At 43.4% G+C, this 25,362-nt stretch overlaps 2 protein-coding genes across 2 annotated transcripts in view; one reads left to right on the forward strand and one right to left on the reverse strand.

The window, feature by feature from the left end:
- The window catches only part of LOC310680353 (uncharacterized protein), a 339,545-nt gene that overhangs the window by 180,201 nt on the left and 133,982 nt on the right, over nucleotides 1-25,362 (forward strand). The window lies entirely within an intron of this gene.
- SRSF6 (serine and arginine rich splicing factor 6) lies at nucleotides 1,863-7,961 on the reverse strand. The gene is made up of 6 exons (XM_083447060.1): nucleotides 7,573-7,961; nucleotides 7,060-7,208; nucleotides 5,459-5,580; nucleotides 5,045-5,253; nucleotides 4,583-4,666; nucleotides 1,863-4,399 (listed from the first exon to the last, which is right to left on the reverse strand). The coding sequence occupies exons 1-6, from the start codon at nucleotides 7,677-7,679 to the stop codon at nucleotides 4,036-4,038; spliced, it is 1,035 nt and encodes a 344-aa protein (XP_083303186.1). The 5' UTR covers nucleotides 7,680-7,961; the 3' UTR covers nucleotides 1,863-4,035.

The following is a 25,362-nucleotide window of genomic DNA, read 5'->3' on the forward strand; positions in this document are numbered from 1 at the left end:
AGTATTGAATACTGCTGATTTAGCAGACTTCCTCCAGTAGTTTCTTGTAGATGCTAAAAAGCATGAGGAACAACATGGAACCATGAGTCACTTCAAAGACCAGCAACTATGACGTGGAACAGAAGACTACTGGAATTGATTACAGCAAGTTATCTGTGGGTTCCACCTTTTTATCTGCTGAGCTCCCATAGAGGAGCTTCACTACTTTAAAACAATCCATTAGCTCACACTGTACAGGTGCAACATTGACAAAGTAGACAGATAAGGATCTGGTCCTCTGGCTGAGATTCCCCACCCATTTAGCACATTATTCTTTTGTTGGTTTGAAACCAACCAGGTCATGGGACAGCAGCGTTAAGAAATGGGTCTCCAAATGCATGTTTGGGTTAAAGGTTGCTCCCAGGTCTTGAAAAAGTTGAAGACTACTGGCAGTGTTGCATGCAAAGCAGGCCAGCATGTCCACAATAGGTAGCATTCACAAGAGGTGGTGATTGCCTGTTCTGGATTTTTAGACAGTATGTACAAATTGTATGATCATTAGGCCAATCAATGGCTATTAGCCACAACAGCAAAATTCACACCCCCATAATTCAGAGGTTTCCTGGTGTGGAGCAATGAGCCTAATCATGTCCTGCTTGTGATCTTCCAAGGTACTGGGGAATTATCTGAGGCAGCATAAGCAGTTTTATTCTGATATGTAGTTCTAGTATAGCTCCCATAATACTAGAACCCTGGGCCACCAATAAAGCCAAATGTTAGAAGATTCAATCGAGACAAAAGGCAATCCTTCACATAACCATCTATGGCATTTGTCCCCCAAGTGGTGATGGCCACCTTGCACATCTTTAAGAGAGGGTTAGACAAATTCACAAATGTGTCACAGCCTATCAACAGAACATGGTCTTGTTTCCATTAACACATGCCCAGGTTGCATCAATACTAGGACTGCTATAATGTGAGCGCTGCTCTGGTTCGCCAGAAGTGGCTTAGTCATGCTGGCCACATGACCCGGAAGCTGCACGCCGGCTCCCTTGGCCTATAGAGCGAGATGAGCACCGCAACCCCAGAGTCGGCCACGACTGGAACTAATGGTCAGGGGTCCCCTTTACCCTTTAATAATGTGATCAGAATGGGTTTGCCTTTAAATAGTATTTAGAAAGGGAGGTGGAACTAAGTCACCTGTAAGCCATCTTGGTTAATGAGTAGGGAAAAACATTTTAAGTAGGATGTAGTAGTACTGCCATTCACTTTTTCCTAAATGGAACAGGAACATGCAATTTGAAATACTGCATCTACACCCATATAGACCTGCTGATGCCTTCAGGTTGATTGGCTTCCAAAGCCTGCCTCAAGATTCATCAGACTAGCAGCCACTAATCACAGGTCCTTCTCAGTAGCAGTCACGTTCTTTGAAACTGTCATAAAAGGAGCATGCAGGGCTGTTTTTGCTAGTTTTCAAGCAGCCCTGAAAAACTTATTTGCTTAAATCTGGATTTTGTATTCATAATATTGTAATCTGGATTTTAATCAACTGCAGATTTTTTTTTTAAAAAAAACCTGTTTTGTTTGTATTTTAAAATTTGTTTCAATAGCCAGGAGGGCTTAGCCCTCAAAACATGGCCCCTTAATTCCACCAATTACCTGACAGACTTTATGCTGAAAAGTCTGCAATTTCCTAGATTCTCTGTGAGAATGAGATAAAAGCTTAATGAAATGGTAAATATTATACGAAATTCGAGTTTTAACTGTGATATATTCAGAGGTTGCCTGATTTGTTTAAAAGTGTATGAAATCTTTCAGTGACAGCCATGCTTTGCTCCAACCCCAGCAGAGTAAAATTAGGATGAACACAGGTAGCAAGCTGTGGAGAAAAAAGTATTTTATATGTGTATTTTTGCACTGGAGGTGAACAGATGAGAGCTTCGCCAATGCAAGCTTTTATTGCAACTCACATTTTAAGACTTCACAACTATGAATCTATGGCAGTTGTAAAGACATATCTGTAGCTATGATAAGGGTTATTTCCTTACAGGTGCTGATCAGAAAGTAATTCCTCTGACTGAAAACATTCAGATGTCCTGGCAAAATACATATAAACTGCTTGAATCTATTTGCTTTTATGTACCCAGTTTTGCTTTTCAGCAAGTAAGGTTTCCTATGTGACAATCCTAACATAGTTGTTGAACAATGATCCACACTAGTTAAAAGTCTATTTATTCTGAACAATTTCAGTCATGGTCTGCAATTGGCACCTTAAACTGAACCTATAAAAACTGGCAAAGAATAATCTGGAGTCCTAGCCACACACCTACCTCTGGGTGCAGCATTCTAGACCAACTGAATTATTGGGGCTATTAAGACCTTCTTCCACATTAATTCAAGAGAAGGAACAATTCTAGCTTATGGCCTAATTGGCCCCTTTTTTCCTGCTTCAAGCTTATGCTGAATACTGTATTTCAACAGGTATTTCGTTATGCCATCTAAATGGTATGCTGCATTGCTTCAGTTTCTAATTTTAGGGCTGCATTTTTGATGTATTGTATTCTTTGGCCATGTACACCACCTCTGAACATGCTTATTCCCCGCAAAATACAAAATAACTTCATAAGCAAAAAGAAAATCAACCTTATGGAGCTCTCATTATAGGTCAGAAAAATACAAATGATTCTAGAGAATAAGGTCCCTGAAAATGTATCAGCTTATCACTAGAGCTGAAGTAAAGAGGAGGGGCTGACCAGTTTCTTGCATGATTGTTAAGCATCATCAGGGGAGCTGTGGGGCTAGTGAAACTTGTACTAACCTGAACTATTTCAGTTTTCAGGGCTTGGATTGCTGCTAAATGGCAGCTAAAGAGCAGACATTGTTATGAGTTTACCAAAAAAAGCATAAAGTTTGATAAACAATCTAAGTAAAAAGAGGAATCTGTTTCCCATTTCAAATAGTATTAAATCATTTGTGATAACATTTGTAATAGACCAACATCACAGGCCATTTCCAATTTCCTTTACTCGCATACCAAAGCTAAGGTTAGACTACTCTATAACATCATCTAGCAAATAAAGCTATGCTACAAACACTGGAGTCAATGATTTAATTTTATACAAGTCAAACTACACATTGTATAAAGGTTACACGGCTGTGCTAATATTCTGTTATTGTTGCTAACTGGTTTGCTACAAACATTAGGGGAACTGATTTTATTTCTAATCCAGCTGCACAAATCATAATGGGAAATCTAGTTCTTGACTACCCATTAACACTAGAACTTAAGTTCAGTACAGGAAGTTTCATCAAGTGCCATCAATTTCATGGGAAGTTAGCAACCTCTTATAACTGAGATGCAGAATGTGGCAGCAGTTAAAACAACAAAACAACCAACCAAAGAACTTGGCAACTAAAAAGTAATGTGGTACCTTGAATTTCACTTGATGTTAGCTTTATTTTGTTAGGCAAAACTGCAGCATGCAAAGTTAGAGAGGATCATTTTTATTAGGTTGTCAATACTGCCTCAAGATGGTGACAAAGGAGCAAAGAAGTAACTTCTGGCAAGTTTGGGTACAACACAGAAGAAGTGTTCCAATTCAAACTCATAGTTGGCTTATCAGCTTTATAAGCATCTCTGACCTGTTCACTAAGGCTCTCATGCACTTTTAGAAGCAAGCCATAGCCTATTAATTCCAGTAATTTTAAATAACGGAAACATATATGAATAGTTACCTTTCCAAAAACCTTCTGCACTCAAAAGATTTTATATAAAACTCATTTTCCACTCCCCAGATTTCTGATGGGGCACTATTAAAAAATAATAATCAAGGATTTGCCCTAATTTCTACAAAAAGATAATTTTTCCTGCTCTTTGCCACTTTCATAAAAAGTTTTAGATATTTCAAACTTTTGCGCCTCGTTTATGTGGTTTTCAGACTGCTTCTTTCTGCAACTAAGCAGGCCAACTTCGCCAATACTAACATAAAAAACACCTCTGGCCTGGAATACAAATGTTCCATAATCATGTGAAAAGGGAAATGAGTTCCAGTATTAATCTTGTGAACTGGATCGTGAACGTGAGCGGGATTTTGAATGTGATCGTGACCGGGATCGCGATTCATTCCTCTTGGGTGGGGATTCTGACCGTGCCTTTGCTGGTTCATCCTGCATTGGCGAATTGGAACGAGATCTGCTCCTTGACCTTGATTTAGACTTTGCTTCTCCTTTACCATTTTCTTTTGGCGATCGAGACACAGACCTGGATCTGCTGCGAGACTTCTCAGACTTCTCTTTGGATCTGCTGCGGGATTGTGAACCCCTGTCAGATTTCATCTTAGACTTGCTCTTTGATCTCGACTTTCTACTTTTAGATCTGGACCGTGAACGATCTTTGCTTCGAGACCTAGATTTAGAGCTTTTCAAAAGAACAAAAGTTATTTACTTATTGCAAGTCTACACACAGAAGCCCATTTGTTTGGACGCATAGTAATTTAAATACCAATGCACAGTGTGAGCACTTAAGGCAGGAGAATATTTCTATCGGACACACCTCCTAATGCATTGTTGGCAAGACAGACAGATAAATTCAAATTCTCACCGAGATCGGCTTTTTGAGGCACTACGGGATCTACTGCGGCTGCTCCTACGACTTCTACTACGTGATCTCCTTCTGGAACGGGACCTAAAAAAGAAACACAGCAGCTATTTGGGCACCATGCACCACTGGCACAACAGGACTTCTTTTTCTTCTCTCTCTCTCCCCCCCCCCCCAATCTGCTGAGAAGGATGTGCTGGGGACAAAAGCGGAATTTAATTGCACATACAGAAGTCCCAATCCAGAGTTCAATATGTCCTGAAGTTTCCACAAATTTATATTCTTTTGCACATATTAGTACAGCCAGCTAACTTGAGTAATATAACATCTGAAGTGGGGACACCTGTTACCTAGCACTGCAAGGTGTATTCTTCTCTATTCAGGGAAATAACTGCTGCATATCCCCATTTACGGATTTAAGTCATACGCAGAAAATCTTACAAACCACACCAGCACCAAAGATACCTTGATCTACTGCCAGAATAAGATCGTCTATGGCTTGACCGTGGCTTGTCTTCAACCAGCCTGATCTTTCGTCCATTTATCTCTGTACCATCCAATTTGTCCAGAGCACGCTTCATGTCAGAGTAAGAACGGAATTCAATTACTCCTTCATTTGTGCGTTCTTTGTGAGCATCCGCATAGGTTACCTCACCAGCTTGCCTCATAAAATCCTGAAAGAGAAAAATTGAAGTATTAAGTCTCTCCACAAACATAGGAAGGACACTACACTAGCTTCAGAAAAAAATCTCAGCAAGTTCAGCAAATTCAATACACGTACTTTTCAAAGTGAACTGGCATTCTTCAAAGTTTATGGGATTCAAAGAGCTGTTTGATAACTTGCTTTTTAAAAAAATAATAATTATTGTGTCAACGTACTTTCAAATCCTGCCAACTACAGCGACTGGAAAGGTTTTCAACAATTAATCTGTATTCTGTGCGAACAGGTGGTCCATATTTATCTCTTCCTGATGCTCTTCGACTGCTATATCCTCCTCCACCTTTATCATACAAAGATACAAAGTTAGCAACCTTGTATAAAAGCAATGAAAAGTTAGTTTACTTTAGTTCACAAATTGCATTTACAGGAGTAGGACTTTATCTTTCTAATCCTGCAACAAAATTTTTAATTCGCCACATTTATTATATTAAGGGCAAATCAAAGACTAAAATCCTACAAGACTGTGCTCCTATACTCTGTTAGAGAGTGACTGCTCCTTATTAGATTTACCTTGCTAAGTTTTATTTTACAGAACATTGTAAAATATAAAACTTAACTGATTACATGCATTTCTACATTTTACAAAAACGATTACTAGATTACACTAAGTACTTACATCACAGTATGAGGTATTTGGTGGTGGTTTGGCCACAACACACGCAAGGTAACAGTCACCTAGTTCAGTTTAACCAGTTTTGTCTAACCCTTGGAATCCTCACCATCACCCTGCGTCTAATGGCAAAAGGCTGCTGTCGTCATGGCTTCCGGTAAGGTCAGCCAAAGGGTCATAGGGCAAGGGTCACACAATGTATGGAAAAGCCATGGCCAATCAGGAAAGGCAGTCATCTTAGCCTCAGTGGACACAGCCTCAGCCCCACTGGTCACTTTTAAATTGAAACATCAAGGACTTGTTAAAAAGTTTGAATTGAACATGCAACAACTTTAAAAACAAACATACATATTTGCAAGAAATCCCACCCCCACCAGCAACAACCCATTAGAAAAGATATTTGACTGCCTTACTGCTCTTAACCATTATATAAATAAGTCTGACACATCCCAGATCCTTTCCAGGAAAAGCTAAACAAAATGGGCTTTGCATCAGCATGTAGTCATTTTATTCCCAATTCGAAATAATCCGTTTCTGTGAAAGTCAGCTATCGCCACCCTCAAAAGTCCCAAGTTACTTATGCTCGGGAAAACGAAGCAAAGTGCTTCTGAAGACAATACTACTTAAAGAGGGCTGTGCCTGTTTTAGGTTAGCTCCTCCACAGCACAAACTTTCTCCGCAGAGTTGCAGTTTTTGCTATGCAATATCTGCACGGAATGCATTCTGATTAAGAGCAGTGAGTTCTTAATACAACCCCCCCCCACAAACGCCCCCCCCCCGCTCTGAGAAACCCCAGCCTAATAAATAAGGACCCTAAACTTTTTGAGTGCAGCTTGGCACTGCGGGTGCCTAACCCCCACCAGAAAACTCCCTAGGCTATGCACCCGAAGGGGAAGAAGTGCAGTAAAGCCCCTCCTAATAACCCTGCCCAATCCACCCCCCCAACCAGGGGGCTACGATCCCTTCCTCCCCAAGCCCCGCCGTGTCCCCTCCCTCCGCTTTCCCCACATCCCGAGGGGCCAGTCCGACCAAACCCCCCCCCTTCTCTCCCCGCCTAACCTCCCTCCCGCCTGATCCCTCCCCCTCCGCGTCCTCCCTTCCCGCCTCCGCGCGCCTGCCCGAAGTAGGCCGCGGCGGAGCAACACTCACTGCGGCTGCTGTAGCTGTAGCCGTCCCTGTCCCGGCGGGGGCCGCGGGCGTGCTCCACGATCACCCGCTCCCCGCACAGGTCCTTGCCGTTCAGCTCGTAAACGGCGTCCTCCGCGTCCCGGGAATCCTCGAATTCCACAAACCCATACCTGGGGGAAAGACGGGAAAGTTACCCTATAGGCGCGTCCCCGTGTCTATTCACAGGCATTCTTATAGGCATAATAAACACGAGCACGTCGGCGTCAGGCACGCGCGAACAACAACGGGCCCGGCCTGGTCGTCAGTCCCTGAGGCGCCGCTGTCAAAGCAGGGCCATTCCGTTCTCCCTCTCCGCTTCACTCGTTCCCTCCGCTGACGGGACAATGGGGGCTGCCGCCATTTTGAACGCGACGCCACGCGGCATGAGGGGAGGGGGAAGAAGCGGCGCCCCAAGCCCCCCACCTCCCGCCGCGCCTCGCTCCCTCCCTTCCCGCCTTACTCGAGGAAGAAACCCTCCCGCGCCCGCCGCCTCACCCGTTTTTCAAGTCGACCTCGAGCAAGCGGCCGTAGCCGCTGAAGAAGCGCTGCAGGTCCTTTTCCCGCACATGGTAGCTCAGGCGGCCGATATAGACGCGCGGCATCTCCCGCGACCTAGAAAGGGAGAAAAAAAAGGGGGAAAGAGAGGGAAGAAGGCGTGAGAGCCGAAAAGCAAGATCGGGCGCCGGCGGGACAAAAAGGCCTCGGGACACTCGCGGCTGCGGCCTGCTCCGCAGCACAATGGCGCCCCACCCCCGCGCGGGCTTTTATAGGGGTGGGCGGGGCCTGGGCCGGGTCAATAGCGTGCGAAGGCGTCACAAAAGGGAGCCGGTGGAACGAGGGAGAGAGAAGAACAAGAGGCGTTGGGGAGTGCGCGTGCGCGCAGCTCTCCGGACGCGTCCGTCGTGCCGTATCTTAAGTTTGTGCTCCACCTGGGGGGGGGGGGCATTCGAGCTGAAGATCAGGTGAGGTGGTAGTAGAATCGCTAGTTTGCGCATGCGCTTTGGCCCACGAGCCAAGAGCCGTTCGATTTGTACTACGTGCAGGCTTTGCTTTTAGAAAGCGATGGACGGGAAAAGGAGAAAACGCGGAGTGACGCCTAACCCCATTTACCCCGGAGTACGCCAACCGAATTGGACTTTTAGTATGTTGGCTTTTCCGTGCCCGCTGAAGACCTTCATTTTATTTTTTTTAAATAAATTTACTTTTAAGAATATTAGCTAGGTGCAGAATCGAAGAAATGGCTTCAGCGGTACAAGGCATTTGCCGTTTTGGGGCCAGTAACAGTTATTGCAAAGCAAGGTTGCTGAATGCAAGACACCAAGTAAACAATGGATCCAATAACTGCTCCCCCGCAAGACCCCGCCCCTCATAAAAGCTTAATTTGTTAGCAGTTCCCACGCAGCGCATCCTCCACAATAACGCTTCAGCAAAACTGAATCACAAACCGAATTACAAGTAGCAGACATAAACGATGAGGCCATGAAAACTATTTTACATGGCAATATATAAAAGGATAAAATGGTAATCGGTAAGAACAATGGACAAGATGGAAAAACATAAGTGCAGATGTTAAGCGGTCCATTTTTTTACATAGGATGCTGTGGATTGTCTTATTGACATAACTGATGAAAGCCTTTTAAGCTGAGAATTTTCCTAGTCTGCACCTTTACTGGAATTATTTTTAATTTTTTTTATCACTTCTTGTTGGTTTCCCAGGGTTTCGTTGGTGGGATATAAATTTAATAAATAGCAAATGTGTGTATGTTTGTTCTGTTAGAACACTGTCTAATGTGGCTATCCAGGAAACCTAGCTCTGGACCTGCCATTCAGCCCCATCATCTGCTGTCCTGTGGCCCTCAGCATCATTATTCTGAGGAAATGTGGCCCCCAGCAGAAGAATGGCTCCCCACCCCTGTTCTAGAACATGGTTTGAGTAGCTTGTTGAAGTTCCAGAGCATTGGTAGTGCTGAAGGGCCTAGTGTAAGACATAGCATACAAAAGGGCAGTGATGGTTGAGAGTTTGGGGGCAGCAGAATGTGGAAGACCCCTAACTTTAAAAAAATAATAATTCCAAAATCAAAACTAGTGATTTTGTAGTGATGGCAGAAGCAACTCGCTGAGTTGGGGGGGGGGCAGAGGGGGAAGGAATGAAGTTGGTGGAGAAATTAAGGGTAAAGGGGATCCCTGACCATTAGGCCCAGTCTTGACCGACTCTGGGGTTGCAGCACTCATCTTGCTTTATTGGCCCGAGGGAGCCGGCGTACAGCTTCTGGGTCATGTGGCCAGCATGACTAAGTCGCTTCTAGCGAACCAGAGCAGCGCATGGAAACGCCATTTACCTTCCCGCCGGAGTGGTACCTATTTATCTACTTGCACTTGGACGTGCTTTCGAACTGCTAGGTTGGCAGGAGCAGGGACCGAGCAACGGGAGCTCACCCCGTCGCGGGGATTTGAACCACCAACCTTGTGATCGGCAAGTCCTAGGCTCTGTGGTTTAACCCACACCGCCACCATGGGGCAAATACAATGGTGTAGCCAAACTGGTGTTCCTGCTTGTGTGTTAGCACTGCATCAACCTCCATGCCGCCTCTGGTAAGGAAAAGTGACCCACCTTCCAGGAAGCTTGCATAGCAACTTCATCCCACCTTCTGGGGGAGGGGATGAAAAAATTGTGGGTGTAGCCCCCTGGTGATTACTGGGTGGAGTGTTTGGCACTACATAATTTTTGATTTTGATGCCCCTGTGCTAGATAGAGCTTAAAGCTTTAGGCAGATCTCTCAAAGGCCCCCCCTTTAAATATTTAAACGTCTCTAATATTCATTACCTCATTAGTATTAAAATGCACTTGTCATTGCTGCTCTCAGACATGCTGCTTCATTTTGAAAATATACAGTTCCCTTGGGTTTCTCTGTTTGTGACATTCAACTCTTAAGGCCTTTCCCAGAAAACATTAAAAGATCCTACTTTTTAATACTCTTCAATTTGCAGGTTTCATCCTTATGTTTCATGGGCAAATCACCTATGTCTATTAACTTCACTAAGAAAACCCACCAGAGACTCCTACCTAAATCTCATAATGTGATTCCTGTCTCCTGGTTAATCACTAAGAGTCTAATTGCTGAGCTTTCTTGGAGGAGGGAAAAAATGTGATTGGTTTCTGTGATGAAAAATATGCTCATTTTCTGCCACACATTGTAGGAAATGAGCAATTTACTAGCCTCAAGAGGTTTTACCAATAATCTAGATTGGCTCTGTGTTGTGAATAAGCAACATTTTCATTTAAGATTTTGTATATTTGATGTTTTACTGCTTTTACTCACCTTTCTTTTTCTAAATATACATTTTTTATTAGTTTTTACATATATTTTCCAAACAGAACATCTCATCTCATCTTATACAACATTTTGGCTATTTTAGCCTGAGACTTCCATCAACCATGTTTAATGATTTTCAAACCTCATCTTTCTGTCTCATGCTGCCTTGGTGATGTCTATGCTGCCTTGGTCAAGTCCACAGAATGGGAGATGGTAGGCTCCCTAAGGGAGCTGGCTTCAGGCACCAGGCCCTTTGGCAGACCAACTCCATGTTACAAAGATGTCTGTAAACATGACACGAAGGATGGCAATATTAACCCCACTGTGTGGGAATCCTTTGTGGGTGACCACAGCGCCTAGAGATAGTTCATATATCTTCAGGAGTGACCAGAGGAAGAATAATTGCTGGGAGGAGCACCGAAAGAAGATATACTTGCATCAGTATAACTGGATGCCTTCATCTGCCCTAGCTGCAACAAAACTTGTCTCTCCTGTATTGGTGTCCACAGCAGTCACTGTAACTCTCAGTCTGACTTTACCCCACAAGGTGCCCTGTTCCATTGTTCCATTTTGTAGCTGTTGGGATTTAAAGTAAGAGATTTAAATAAGTATCTTTTGCATATTGGAGACAACAGGAGTTTGATTAACTGTATCTAAGTGTTTAATTGATTAAGTGTGTATTTCTGTACTTCAGTGACACTGGCTTAAGTTTTTGTGGAAACCCTACTGTTATGTACTAAGCTTGAATCCTAGAACATTAGGCAAGTAGGAGCCTAGATTGCAACAACTGACTGGCTTGCAGGATAAGACCAATCAGGCTCCAGGAAGAAGTTAATCAGCCTATTAGGCTGGTAGGATCGTAGACTGCAACAGCTGATTGGCCTGCAGGAAAAGACCAATCAGGCTCCAGGAGGGAAGCATTATCAGCCAATCAGATGGGACTCATTGTGTAAATAATGTACTGTATATAAAAGCCTGAGGTTTGGAGGGGCAATTCAATTGCTGTTTTACAAGTTGCAATAAAAAGCATGAAATCACTACAGGACTCCGAGTATATTTCACCTACCATGCTGGCAGAACATGAGATTAGCAGCTGGCATGAAAGAGACTCTAGGGTGGGATTTGCTGTGCCTACACAACTGTGCTAGTTGTGTAGCAGCCAAAGTGAGGTCGGACAGGGCAGAAGGAGATTTTGCACAAAATCCTCTACCCTGGGCTGAGGAACTTCCGGTTCACAGACCAATCTTTGCCGCCAGGGTGGTCCAATTGGCCACTGGGGCTAAAGGTTTTTAGGAGACTCCTATTCCCCTCCTAGGGCTATCATTTCCAGAGTAGATTAATAATCAATCCCTCTTTCTGGGGAACTCTGGGAATTGTAGCTCTGTGAGAAGAATAGTGATCTCCTAACAACTTTGGGCACCCATAACAAACCACAGATCCTTTTGAGGGAAGCCATGACTACTTGAGGGGACACGGGTGGCGCTGTGGGTTAAAGCCTCAGTGCCTAGGGCTTGCCGATCGAAAGGTCGGCGGTTCGAATCCCCGCGGCGGGGTGCGCTCCCGCCGTTCGGTCCCAGCGCCTGCCAACCTAGCAGTTCGAAAGCACTCCTGGGTGCAAGTAGATAAATAGGGACCGCTTACTAGCGGGAAGGTAAACGGCGTTTCCGTGTGCGGCTCTGGCTCGCCAGAGCAGCGATGTCACGCTGGCCACGTGACCCGGAAGTGTCTTCGGACAGTGCTGGCCCTTGGCCTCTTTGAGTGAGATGGGCGCACAACCCTAGAGTCTGTCAAGACTGGCCCATACGGGCAGGGGTACCTTTATCTTTACCTGTGACTACTTGAAGTGACTTGGCCCTGCGTTAAATGTACAGTGCAGATGGGGTCTGAGTTCTAGAGATCTGTCAGCCACTCACTAAATAACAACTTCTCATCTGCATAATTATGAATTGCAGATCTGCAGTACCGTGTGTCACACTACCGTGAGAGAGGAACTGAAAGCAGCAAGTATCTCACAGAATGGAAGCCTGTGGCGGGCGGGCAGGAGGGAGGGAAGGAGGGGGGTGGCAGTGCAAGTGCCGTAAAAAGAAAATCCAATCATTCTCTCCTTTCCTCCTGAAGGTAGAAGCAAAGCTCTGTCTGATACTCAGATACAAGGCTGTGGAAGTCAGCGATAAATCATAATCTGCTAGGCAGAAATCAGTGGTCTGGTAACCTTTATTGGACTCTTTATTGTCAAACCAATAAAAGATATCTCTTCCCCTAATTTGTCTGTTCTGCCAAGAGCTAATATTTGGCTATAGCTTATTGCTTATAATCTGTTGTCAAAGAAGGCTTCCTTGTAAAATTGATGGGATTTTTCCCCAGAACTGGCCAGCCGGGAAAATACCCATTCATATTAAGGAGATAGCATAAAATAACCGAATAGCCTTTATCTTCTAAACATCAGCTATTCAGCAACAGATTGCTTTGTCAAAGTATAGATTTTGAAATTCTTTCCACTTTGCGGTTAGAATTGTGAAATGGTATAAAATATGGTGGCTAGATTTTTGACTGAAATGAGCCTCAAGGAATAGCTTCATACTAATTTATTTTAAAAATGTCCTGTCCTGTTTGCCATTGTGAAACAATATCTGGGCAGACAGCAACGGACAGAAAATGAGCAGAAAATGAAATATAAAATTGCACAGCAAACTAAATGAAATTCAGTTTGTACCACCCTCTCCCTCTGAGCTCTTTACGCAAAGGCTTGATGGGAAAGTATTGTTTTCCCCTGGTGATGGTAGCTAGTTAATGCTAGCACTAGTGTAACCTCCGAGGGGAGGGTATTCCGGAATATTCCAGAACTGAGGTATTGCACATCCACACATTATTTCTTTTTTTGTCATGCTGTTTTCCAAGCATGATAGATGTACTCATTTATGACAGAAGTGAACCAACTGACTATTTAAATATAGTCTTGCAGATGCATTAATTTGGCAGGTGTAAGAGGAAGAGATCTTTCTAGAAGGAAAGAATATCCAGGATCTAGGTGCTCAATGCTAAGAAAACTTGATGCTCTTCAAAGCATCTCAGCCTGGAATTGCACACGCGAAACAATAATCTGACTGATGGGTAAAATATTATGTATTTCTATTAATTATTTGGAGAGTAACTGAAATTTTGAGGTAAAATATTAATAGCAAAGAAAATATAAAAACAACCTCTTCTGATTTAACCTTAAGTAGATTTAACCTTAAAAATGATAATGCTTGTCTCCATACAAATTCTGAGTTATGGCACAAGCATTTGTAACTTTTACACAAATTATCAATCACCTTTCCTTTGATCCCAGTAATTTCATACACATTTTGGATTTACTGTATTGGTAGATTAGGAGCTCACATTATTCTGCTGATTGACAATTTGCCAGCAGAGAGCGCTGCAGACAATACATTAAATCCCAAACATTACTTTTGGTTTTGTATTAGACTACAGTGGTACCTCGGGTTACATATGCTTCAGGTTACAAACTCCTCTAACCCAGAAATAGTACCTCGGGTTAAGAACTTTGCTTCAGGATGAGAACAGAAATTGTGCTCCGGCGGCGCGGCAGCAGGAGGCCCCATTAGCTAAAGTGGTGCTTCAGGTTAAGAACAGTTTCAGGTTAAGTACGGACCTCCGGAATGAATTAAGTACTTAACCCGAGGTACCACTGTAATGCTTTACTTAACCTATTAGTAGGTTATCAATATTTTTCAGTTACGATACTATGTGTGTTTTGGAGACACGGTACATGTTGTTAAAACACCTTTGACGTCATTCAAAATACCAATATTTGCACAGAAGCATTCAGGCTTAGATGTGAGGTAGGGACATTTATTTATTTGCTATCCCACATTTCCTCCAAGGAGTTCAATGTGACTTGCATGGTTTTCCCTCCATGTCATCATTGCAACTCTTGGCTCAAGGCCACCCAGTGAGCTTCATGGCCAAGTGGGGATTTGAACCCTTGTCTCACAGGTCTTAGTCCGACACTCTAACCAATACAGCATACCACATGGGTAGGCAAACTAAGGCCCGGGGGCCGGATCTGGCCCAATCGCCTTCTCAATCTGGCCCGTGGATGGTCCAGGAATCAGCGTATTTTTACATCAGTAGAATGTGTCCTTTTATTTTAAATGCACCTCTGGGTTATTTGTGGGGCATAGGAATTTGTTCTCTTTTTCTTTTCCAAAATATAGTCCAGCCCCCACAAGGTCTGAGGGACAATCTCCTGCTGAAAAAGTTTGCTGACCCCTGGCATACTGTCTCCCTTGTTTAGCTTTATCAAACCATTTCTTTAGCAGCTTTTCAGCCGTGACTCCCATAGTGGCTTACATATTTAAAAACTTTTAAAAATATATAGTGAAATCTAAGAAAGATGAGTTTGGCAGGCAGTTAGATGCCCTTAAAAATGTTTTTACTGGGAGCTGAAAAGAGACCAGAGGCAGCAGCAGACAGGAATGGCTTCCTGGGCTGGATTGGGAGGTCAGGAAATTAGATAGTCTGGTACTTACGCAATTTCAAGCTTTTGCCATCAGATGTCAGTATACTGAAATAAAAGTAGAATAAAATAAAATAAAAGCTCCTCTGCTCTTCAGATTTATTAAGGCAGTCGTCTTTTTCTAAGCAAAATTGCTTCCCAAACATTTTGTTTAGCAGCAATCAGTGAGAACACCTTGCTCTGTCTACCTTTCACTCTCGTTTCTCTTTTGTGCTGCCTCCATCCTTTTCTCCCTTTTGAAGCATTCGTTCCCTTGATTCTTCTCATCTGTTTCCCATCCACTGCTGCCCTCCCTTAGTAAAGCCATATATCTCTGTTGCCTGTAGATGCCCCTGACAGTCGCACATCCACATTCCACTGACTGTGTTCACACTGAGCAAGGTGGGTGACACACTTCCGTTGGCAACTAGTTTCTGCAGTTTGAGTACGGAGGAGGCTGTTAAAAAAAAGAAAAAAAGACATTATCCTCACCATACAAAAGGTCAGTTTTGAAGAAGGATCCCTGAATTATCTACAACCCAAGTTACAAATGAGCTGCACCCAGGTCCAGTAAATCCTTTCGGGATAAACCTGATAAAGTGGCCAACCAATTAGGGGTGAAGAATAAGGCTAAGCCCGTCTAATTTCCACTTCCTCAAACAATATGTGATCCAAAACACAGCTATCCTTTGAAATTTGCACTTATCCAAATATCGTAATGTAGTTCTCCAGCTTCAAAATGGGAATAAAAATATGTACAGTGGTACCTCAGGTTAAGGACTCAATTCGTTCTGGAGGTCCGTTCTTAACCTGAAACTGTTCTTAACCTGAAGCACCACTTTAGCTAATGGGGCCTCCTGCTGCTGCCGTGCCGCCGGAGCACGATTTCTGTTCTCATCCTGAAGCAAAGTTCTTAACCCGAAGCACTATTTCTGGGTTAGCGGAGACTGCAACCTGAAGCGCATGTAACCTGAAACGTATGAAACCCGAGGTACCACTGTACAACTCAGGGATAGGGGCCATAATAATCCCACCTGCTGGCTGCTGGGGAAATGCTGCACAATGGATGCTGACAGGTGGGCAGGACAACCCAGCTGTCAATCACCTGATGTAAAAGTTGTGCTGAGAAAACCCTCCAAGCATACATGTACTTTAAGGGGTTCTTTCAGACTTTGCCATGACCCAAAGCTTAGTTTGGAGTGCACAATCTCAGCTCCTTATTCATTTACAGTTTTTTTCTGTTTAATGTTGAATATATCTAAGACTCCAAGATATAATAATAATAATAATAATAATAATAATAATAATTTATTTATTTATACCCTGCCCATCTAGCAGGGTTTGCCCAGCCACTCTGGGCGACTCCCCAAAAAATATTAAAAACACTAAAGAACATCAAGCATTATGCTGTGATTCTTGTTCCACACCAGGCATAGGCAAACTCTGCCCTCCAGATGTTTTAAGACTACAATTCCCATCATCCCTGACCGCTGGTCCTGTTAGCTAGGGATGGTGGGAGTTGTAGTCCCAAAACAGCTGGAGGGCTGAGGTTGCCTATGCCTGTTACACACACACACACACACACACACACACACGTGGAGCTTGTAAGATCAATTCTGTCCACCTATTACTCCTTCTCAGGAGCTTGTTTTTTCCTTCCCAAGCAGGGAAACAAAATACCTACCTTTGATCCAACGGATGGTTAGGCCAAGGCAGCTGCCCAATCGCAACATTTTGATTGTGGAGCAAAAATTTATTTTCCCCCAATATCTCAAAATCAGCCCATAGCAAGCCTGACTTTTATGAGGGAGTAAATAAGGCACAGGCCAATTTTGTGGCATCTGGAAGTATCATTAAGGACCAGGCAAACTTGCTGTGGCATGTAATAACTTGCTGTCTCAAAGCCAACCTCAAGATAAGATGACACCTGATACAGGCCTGGATCAGCAAAAGAGAAAAAGAAAAAAGAGCAAATGTAATATCAGCCAGCAAAATATTAGCCTCGGTGAGATGAAAATGTAAATGTTTCTCCTCCTGCGTCGCTGGTGAGGCTGCAGAGTAACCTTTCTCAAGGCTGCGCTGTCGCTATCATTTATCATGGACCAAGTGTTAACAGCACCTTTTCCCCCTTCTCCTTTTAATAATGCTGGTGTCATCGGAGGAAGCAAATGGAAACCAGATAGTTTGAGACGATAAGGCGTCGTTTGTAAACAAGAAGCGTGCTCCCTGCTGAATTTTCCCGCGGGCATAGAAATGAAATTAGCCTGTCATGATTAAGATCTTTGTCGTCCCCTGTTGGAAGCAGAGTCGCTGTTGCCGTTGCTGCCTCTTGCACACTTTACAGTGTGAAACAGGGACATTACCAATATGGTGCTTGGAAAAGAGAGAGCTGCAGCCCTTTATATTCATGTATACTTAGAAGTAAAGCCTACTATGTTTAATTAGATTTACTTGTGGCATAAATATTGCAAGGGACTGCAGTCTTAGGCAGCATATGTTTAACTGGGACGTGGATGGTGCTGTGGTCTAAACCACTGAGCTTCTTGGGCTTTGCTGATCAGTAGGTTGGCAGTTCGAATCCCCACAATGGAGGGAAGCTCCCGTTGCTCTGTCCCAGCTCCTGCCAACCCAGCTGTTCAAAAGCATGCCAGTGCAAGTAGATAAATAGATACTGCTGCAGCGGGAAGGTAAACAATGTTTCCGTGCACTCTGGTTTCCATCACGGTGTCCCGTTGCTCCAGAAGTGGTTTAGTCATGTTGGCCACATGACCCGGAAGGCTGTCTGTGGACAAATGCCGGCTCCCTCGGCATGAAAGTGAGATGAGCGCCACAACCCCATAGTCACCTTTGACTGGACTTAACCATCCAGGGGTCCTTTACCTTTACCTTATATTTAACTGGGAAGAAGCATCCCTTACTTTTTAACTTTGTTTGTGGCATGATAGACATAGGTTCAAATTGTTGGGCACAATCCATTGGGTCTGCCCTCTACTGCAAGCCCCATTGAAATGAATGGTACTAGGACAAGAGTGGCTTGGGAAGTGACCCCTTCCATTCCAGCGGTGTTTGCTCAGGAGATATTTCTGTTGGCCTGTGATAGCCACAATGGTGTCCTTCAAATGTTGTTGAATAATAGCTTCCATGATTGGAGGTTACTACAATGGCTTCTTTTGTCCGTTCTTCTGGCATCGTGCAATAGTATCGTGGGATTTGACCTTGTGGCACAAGGTACATGTGTTACATCTGTTCATTTCATACTTTGTGATTCTGTGCACTTTCAAAAGTATGTAGGCTCAGTGACTAGAGGAGGGAAAAGAACCATGCCTGCTGTCCCTGGTGTCTGTGGGCACAGAAGAAGACATGAGTAGTGTCCACCACAACTACAGTTTTACCCAAGGCCAATCTTCTTGGTGATCAGGAAGCTTAATGGAAGATACGACTAGAACCCTCTGTGGATATATGACCATAAATTCCTCTACATGATCAGAAATCCTATTAAAGCCCAAGCAGACTAGCGCTTGCATTAGTACGGTTCTATGCAGGGCTCTGTTCGCACCTTCAGCTGAATGTAGGGAACAATGGTGTGGGATCTTTTTCAACCTAAGGGTTACATGTCTTCATGGGGAACCTTCTGGGATTCTGGGGTTGGTGGACCAGAGACAAAAGCAGACAGAGCAATTTTGTATGTAGGCTACATTCTGGCCACACAACGTTTACACCCACCTGCACACCTCTCTATCCTGGCAAGCAAGAGGCATTTTTATTGTTCAAGAAAATAGTCCATCCACCCAAAAGCATGCAAGAGGGGTGCAGAGCTGGGCTGGCGAGGACTGTAGCCTGCAGAAAAGGTATGTACTCTGTGGAAAGGGTGGGTGATCTGTGGAAAGTTGGCTGAAGGACTCCAAGGGGTCAGATAAGGATGCCGCACCTGCTGTTGAGGTAAGATGTGGGGACAGTGGGTGCAATCTCACTACTCCTCTCCATGCACTGAGTCTATCTATTTTTGGAGAGTAAACAGGGCTAAGAGGACCTTCATGTTCATGAGAAGGCAGCTTAAATGGAAATCCAGTGACTGGCGTCAGGTCTGCCAATGAGCTTCATTGCTCAGTGTGGCTTTGAACCCTAGTGTAATCCTTGAAGTCTTTTGTGAGTGATGTAAGATGAATGGCACATCCTTCTGCTCTGTGCAACAAATGCATTTACTTCCTGACCATTGGCTGGAAGCTCAGTTAATAAAGGGCTTTTGAGCCTGGGAGTCCTCTGGGGAGCAGCATTGACAGATGCTACATCCAAGGAGCTGTTTCCTCATGGTGTTATCAAGTTATTTATTTTAATAATGTCAGGAATGCCATATATTTGAATGATCTTCAAGTTTGGGAAGCTATAGCAACAACCCTCCGAACAAACAAAGTGATAAGATCAATAGCAGAAAGCAGAACAAAGCTGAGATGGAAAATGTGTCTCCCAAAAGGAAGTCCCATATGTTCTTAGAGATCTATTCCATGGGGATGCTTATTCCAGATTTTGCTTGCGACTCGTTTTGCCAGGCTATGCTTTGAATTGGGCAATCTCTCTTTTTATCATCTGTTATTTCACACACATTATTTTATTTTTTTCAGATCAAAGCTCTCATTATTCTCTTTCTCTCTTTGGGTGTTGAACTGTAAAATACTGCTTCTGGGATAAAAAAAAATCCCCATGAAAACTTGGCACTGTTGTAAAAAACAGAAAACTCAAGATTGTTGGACTGTAGTTTTGGCAGGGAAGGGGGAATCAGACACTTTTTCACACTGAAAGCAAAATATTTTGTTCCCAAAGGTCATTCCATCCCAGCTGCACGAAATACTTTTTTAAAAAAAAGTTCATCAACTTCTGCAAAGGACTTAGCAAACAGGCAACTATCCCTTTAGCTTTAAATAGTTTTAGTTTGAGCCTATTACAAAACAGCATCTGGTGTTCCTAGGGTCAGAATTGTGTAACACTCAACTGTTTTAATTCTAGTTCATAGCATGGCCTTATGGTGTAGCAAAACAGATACTATAACGTGGTTAAATGAATGGAAAGGAAGATGTTGACCTGTCAGTAGTTCTTTTTACCTTTTGGTGTTCTCCTGGGTATTCTGACACCTAAGAGGGGCTTATTCATTTCATGCCTTTTGCAGGGTGCACATGGTGTGTGCATCTAATTAACATTCCTCCTCACAAAAAAGTGGTACTATCAAGATTCTCTGCAAACACAGCCATGAACCAAAGCGAAATACGTATTACTTAATTAATCATAATGAGGCTTTTTTTCTTCTTCAAATACAGCTCAAGAGAGCTTTAACATTCAGACCCTCTTAGAGCCATATCAAATGCGACTTCTTAACATTTTGAATTGATAGTGGCAATCAGGACTTGACTTTTCAAACACCAATAGGGCAAGGAGGTTCCGTTTTAGATAAATACAGGGATTTGAAGTTTCTGGACAAATTATGCAGGACTGGATTAATCCTCAGGCTAATAAGCCTCAGGAGATGCCACCCCTTTTTTTAGGCTCTCAGTTTCCCAGCTCAGTCACAAAACTCGCTGGATGACCTTGGGCTGGTTAGTCTCTCTAGGCCTTGGGATGGGCGGGAAGGGGAATCTAAGTGCTTATGACTTTGCCACAGCTAAAGCCAGCAGAAAAACCCAAGCTAAACCAGAAACAGAATAAATCAGTGTAGTGAATGATTTAGGCTTGAAGATATTGTCAGTGGCGTAGGAAGGGGGGTGCAGGGTGCAACTGTCCCGGGTGTCATCACTGGGGGGTGGGGGTGGCAAAATGTCAAAAATATGTGTTTTTAAAATAAAATATGTGTGTGTGTTTTTTTAAAAAAATGGGGGGCTCATGACGCTTTTTTTGAAAATATAATATTATTTAAAATGAGTTTAATAACTTCGTCTGACAATTACTGTAATTAACCTCAACAATTCAACATATTTGTAACTTTTAGATGGTTTGTTTAGTGATTTTAGGATTGTTATTAGTGCTGTTTATTATAATTAATTGTACCTAGACCCTACATACAGGGACGCGGGTGGCGCTGTGGGTTAAACCACAGAGCCTAGGACTTGCCGATCAGAAGGTCGGCGGTTGGAATCCCCGCAACGGGGTGAGCTCCCGTTGCTCGGTCCCTGCTTGTGCCAACCTAGCAGTTTGAAAGCATGTCAAAGTGCAAGTAGATAAATAGGTACTGCTCTGGCGGGAAGGTAAACGGCGTTTCCGTGCGCTGCTCTGGTTCGCCAGAAGCGGCTTTGTCATGCTGGCCACATGACCCGGTAGCTGTACGCCGGCTCCCTCAGCCAATAAAGCGAGATGAGTGCCGCAACCCCAGAGTCGGTCACGACTGGACCTAATGGTCAGGGGTCCCTTTACCTTTACAGGCCCTTCATACCCTTAACCCAGGCCTGAAAATAGGAAGCTGATAAAGGTAATGGAGACTAAACTATTTTTCTAAGGGAAAATATGTGTGCATTTGAGCTATGAAGCCACCAGAATTCAGAGAGCAGATTTTCAGACTTGGTGGATGTGGTGGGGTCCTGACTCAACACTGCCCTCTGGGCTGCAGTGTCACTGTTGCTCATTGGGACTGATAAAGGGCAGAGCATGGGGGCAATAAGGGCAGGGGAAGTACCAGGTGAGAGGTGATGAGCACAGGTGTGTGTGTCCACTTCTGCCCCCAATCTACGGCTTTCTTCACTCACTGCTATCCTGCCATGCCTTACTCCAGTCCCAGTGAACGGCAGTGCAGACAGTTGTGCACTGCAGGCATGGCGCCCCTTGTCACATGCTGTGACTGCACATTTTATAACCAGAGCCACTTATTAACAGGGCATTACTATTCAATCAGCTTATATCTGTAGTGTATATATATATATATATATACCCATGGTCATTTTAAGCTCTGTCTCTTGTATCTGTCAGCATGAGCCTGGTGCAATAGTATAACTGTACTACAGAAATTCTTGGTGCCACAGAATTGAGCATATTTTCAGCTGAAGATGCAGCTGAAAATTAAAGAATGTTCATTCATTCATTCATTCGTTGTCCAATTTGGTATCAGCAGAACTGCAGTTTGCACCAAGAGTTACTGGAGATTGGTTGGTTGTATTTCTAGGGTTTCATTGTAGGAGGCGAGAAATGAGCTCATACAATCACAATATTGCTATCATTCTCATGTCAGGTTATGGAATCTGAAGCGGGATCCCTGTAATAGAATCCTTGGAAGAAAAAGCCATTGTTTGGGTGGAGTCGTAGGCAGCTGAGTTTGTGGAAGCTGCAGTGTAAGGTGAACAGAATACTGGAGAAAAATTACAAGAGGCTCAATACAGGGACAGATAATCAACCTGGCTCATTTCCACCAACGCAAGAGTCCATGGATTTGGAGCCCCAGGATTGCAAGGAAGATGGGGAGCTGCCTAGCTAGGAAGGAAGGCTAATGCTAGACTCAGGTGCCAGGGAAAGGACCCCATCCTTTCTGGACTCCAGGTCCATTGTAGGCGTCATAAAATACTCATTTCACAGAAGAAAAACTGGCAAAGCTTAGAACCCTCTTCCCAATGGCAAAATACACCCCATAACAAACACAGACAAAAATAGCAGGTTGTCTCTCCCACAAACCAACAGTCCTTCTTTTTTAAAAAATGGGAGGGGGCAATGGTGGACACCAAGTGGGATATCTGAGGGTGCCTGGGGGCCCATGGGCACTCCATCAGGGACCTCAATGCTTGGAGGATACAACTGCCAAGATCGCATGGGGGCTGGTGTCAGCATCATCCAGGCAGAAACTGTTAGTTCTTGAAGCAGACTTTACAGTTTCACCGTTCCTGGCCCACCTTCAGGCCATGATTCCACAAGCACTTTGGGTGGTTGTTTTCAACAATTGTACTTCCCAAGAAAAAAGGGAGCTCAAGGCAGCACCTAGTAGATAAATGGAACTATTTTAATGTCTCAGCAATAATAAACTGAAGCAAGTTCACTGACACCTTCTCCACAAAAGCAGAATGTCTTATGAACATTCTGCCTTCTAATGGAAACTTCTCTCTGGGCTCACCACCACCTTTACTTCTGGGATACCTGGGGTGATCAGGCTGATAGCGGTCTTATGACATAGGAGGAACTCAAGAACAAGACATTGGGCTGCATCTAAGGATCTGGCTTCAATGGCGTGCAAGGCTGGGGCATCCTTATCCTGCTGGCCTTGACTCCTCACTAGGGGGAATCTGCTCCTACTTAGTCCAGCATATGAACTCCCCCCCCCCCGCCAGAAGAGGTTCCATTCAACTCAGGCTCCTGGAGCTGGCAGGTCCCAACAGGTACTAGATAAGAAGTTCCATCTGGTTGACAGGCACAGAGAGAACCCGAGTCAAAGTCAAGAGTCCATCTAACAAGCAGATAGAAGGAAAGAAGAATTGGAAAGCCCAGGCTGAAAATGCAGAGTAGGTATTTGAGCTCAAGGCCTCGTGGACTGTTGTTCAGGCAAAGATCCATGCCTGGTGTGGAAGTATTTACAACTAAGCCAAGTGAGGGGAGGATTGTTGGGGTGTAGCTGTGCTGGAAACACAATACCACCCCCTTCGTGAGTGAATTGACCTAAGGACCAGTAAGCCACTGGTTCAACTAGCAGTTAGCAGTCTTTTCTAGACCCTAAAGCCTCCTGAATCCATGCCCAATTGAATAGATAAATTTAAGCCATTTCCCATTTCCTGCAAAATGTGTGTCATTAGCTTTTCGCACATCATGAGAACCTTGAAGATGCTCTGAGGCAAGACAAGGCAATTAATCATGTTGGAGTGTGCGTCAAAGCTTGATGGGTTGGTTGCGTCTTAGTCTTCTTTTTTTAAGCACACACACATGTGACTCACGGGACTGATGTTGGACTTTGTCAGAGCACCTATCAGGGTAAGTTTCTGAATATAACCTGTAAGAACACTTGCATACGTGCTACTGGGGATGGTTTAAAATAAGCCCACAGATTCGGAGAATTTTTGGAGGGTTGATAGTTTTTGCAATCCCTTCCTCCCAAAGTCTGTCTGTCTATCTCTATCTATATCTCTATCTATCTATCTATCTATCTGTATCTATCTATCATCTATCTATCTATCTATCTATCTATCTATCTATTATCATCTACCTACCTTTTGTGGATACCTGTATATCCCACTCTTCAGCAGAATTTCCAAGATGGCTAACAAAATTTGAATAAGCAATTTACAAATGCACAAAATGCAAAAGCATACTATACAACATTATACAGAATGCTCCTAGAATCAATTACCATCAAGGGCTGGCTGATCTGGTAATTATATCAGAACAAGGAAAGGATCCTCATCGCAGGATCCATTGCTTTTTGTGCTCCACTTCCCAGGTTCTTTTGCTTCATGCAGAACCTTGTGCCTTGTTAAATGGATCCAAAGTGTTGCATGAGCTGGACGGGTATTTTACAAAGGTCCTTTCCCCAAAATTATTCTGCTTTTGTTTAGGCTTAAAAAAAATAAAAGCAACGTGAAAGAACTGCTAGCTTTGGATACAGTATCAGACAGACACAATTTTTTTCAATCTTTTTGGCCCATGTTAGAAGGCAGGTTGGAAAAGGAAAGCCCTCTAAGTGGATCTTTTTATCCCAATTGGTATCTATAGGCCATGTTTTTTATATATGCAATTGTGTTGATTGTGTTATATATACAATTGTTTTATAATAGTTTTGTAAAAATTACTTTTTGAAATTAGGAAGATAATCATAAACAAACACTGTTGACAATGTAACAACAAGTGCATAATTGGAAATGAATGCTAACGTTAAGTTTCCTTTTCATCAAATATAATGACATATAGTGTGGCCTGCAAGGTAGTGTATCTTTCTGTTTGAGCCCTACTGATTGATCAGGGAACTAATTTAAATCTTCAATTACGGCTTTTGTTGATTAATCTACTGATTAAATTAATTAAATCTTGCAACCCAGGTTTCAACAGAGTTGGTGTCATTGTGGTTATTAATCTAATTTGCATTTCATTTCATTACTGTGGAAACTGTCAAACCATGACTTACGGGCAACTTCGTTCAGTGATATTCACATTATGAAAGCTGTTGGCTCAAAATGTGCCTTTGTTTTGCCCACTTAAGTGTCTTGAATCAGCACAGAAAACAGATTTGGGCTCCCCTCTATTTGCCTCCTTATTTCTGGACCTTTGGCACCTATTGTCATCAGTACCAGCATCAGCATCCTTGGATTTGTCCCCTTCTCCCTGTGCTTAGTAGGCTGGATGTATGAGCTGCGTGCCATTTTATGTTATTTTATTATTATTATTTTATTTTATTACATTTGATTTCCTGCTTTCCTCCAGTGAGCACAAAGCAGTGTACTTGGTTCACCTTCTTCTCATTTTGTCCTTGCAATGATGTTGTGAGGTTGGTTAGTCTGAGAAATAGCGTTAAGTATAATTTTGGTT

Source organism: Podarcis tiliguerta (genome assembly GCF_965153285.1).
Source record: "Podarcis tiliguerta genome assembly, chromosome: 6".
Classification (NCBI taxonomy): domain Eukaryota; kingdom Metazoa; phylum Chordata; class Lepidosauria; order Squamata; family Lacertidae; genus Podarcis; species Podarcis tiliguerta.

What these genes read in the sequence shown, in the direction of transcription:
- SRSF6 (XM_083447060.1), bottom strand. Translation starts at nt 7,679, where the DNA reads ATGCCGCGCGTCTATATCGGCCGCCTGAGCTACCATGTGCGGGAAAAG. An exon ending in CTACAGCTACAGCAGCCGCA is followed by an intron (nt 5,581 to 7,059) that starts GTGAGTGTTGCT and finishes TGTATGATAAAG; the next exon opens with GTGGAGGAGGATATAGCAGT. An exon ending in GTAGTTGGCAGGATTTGAAA is followed by an intron (nt 5,254 to 5,458) that starts GTACGTTGACAC and finishes TTTCTCTTTCAG; the next exon opens with GATTTTATGAGGCAAGCTGG.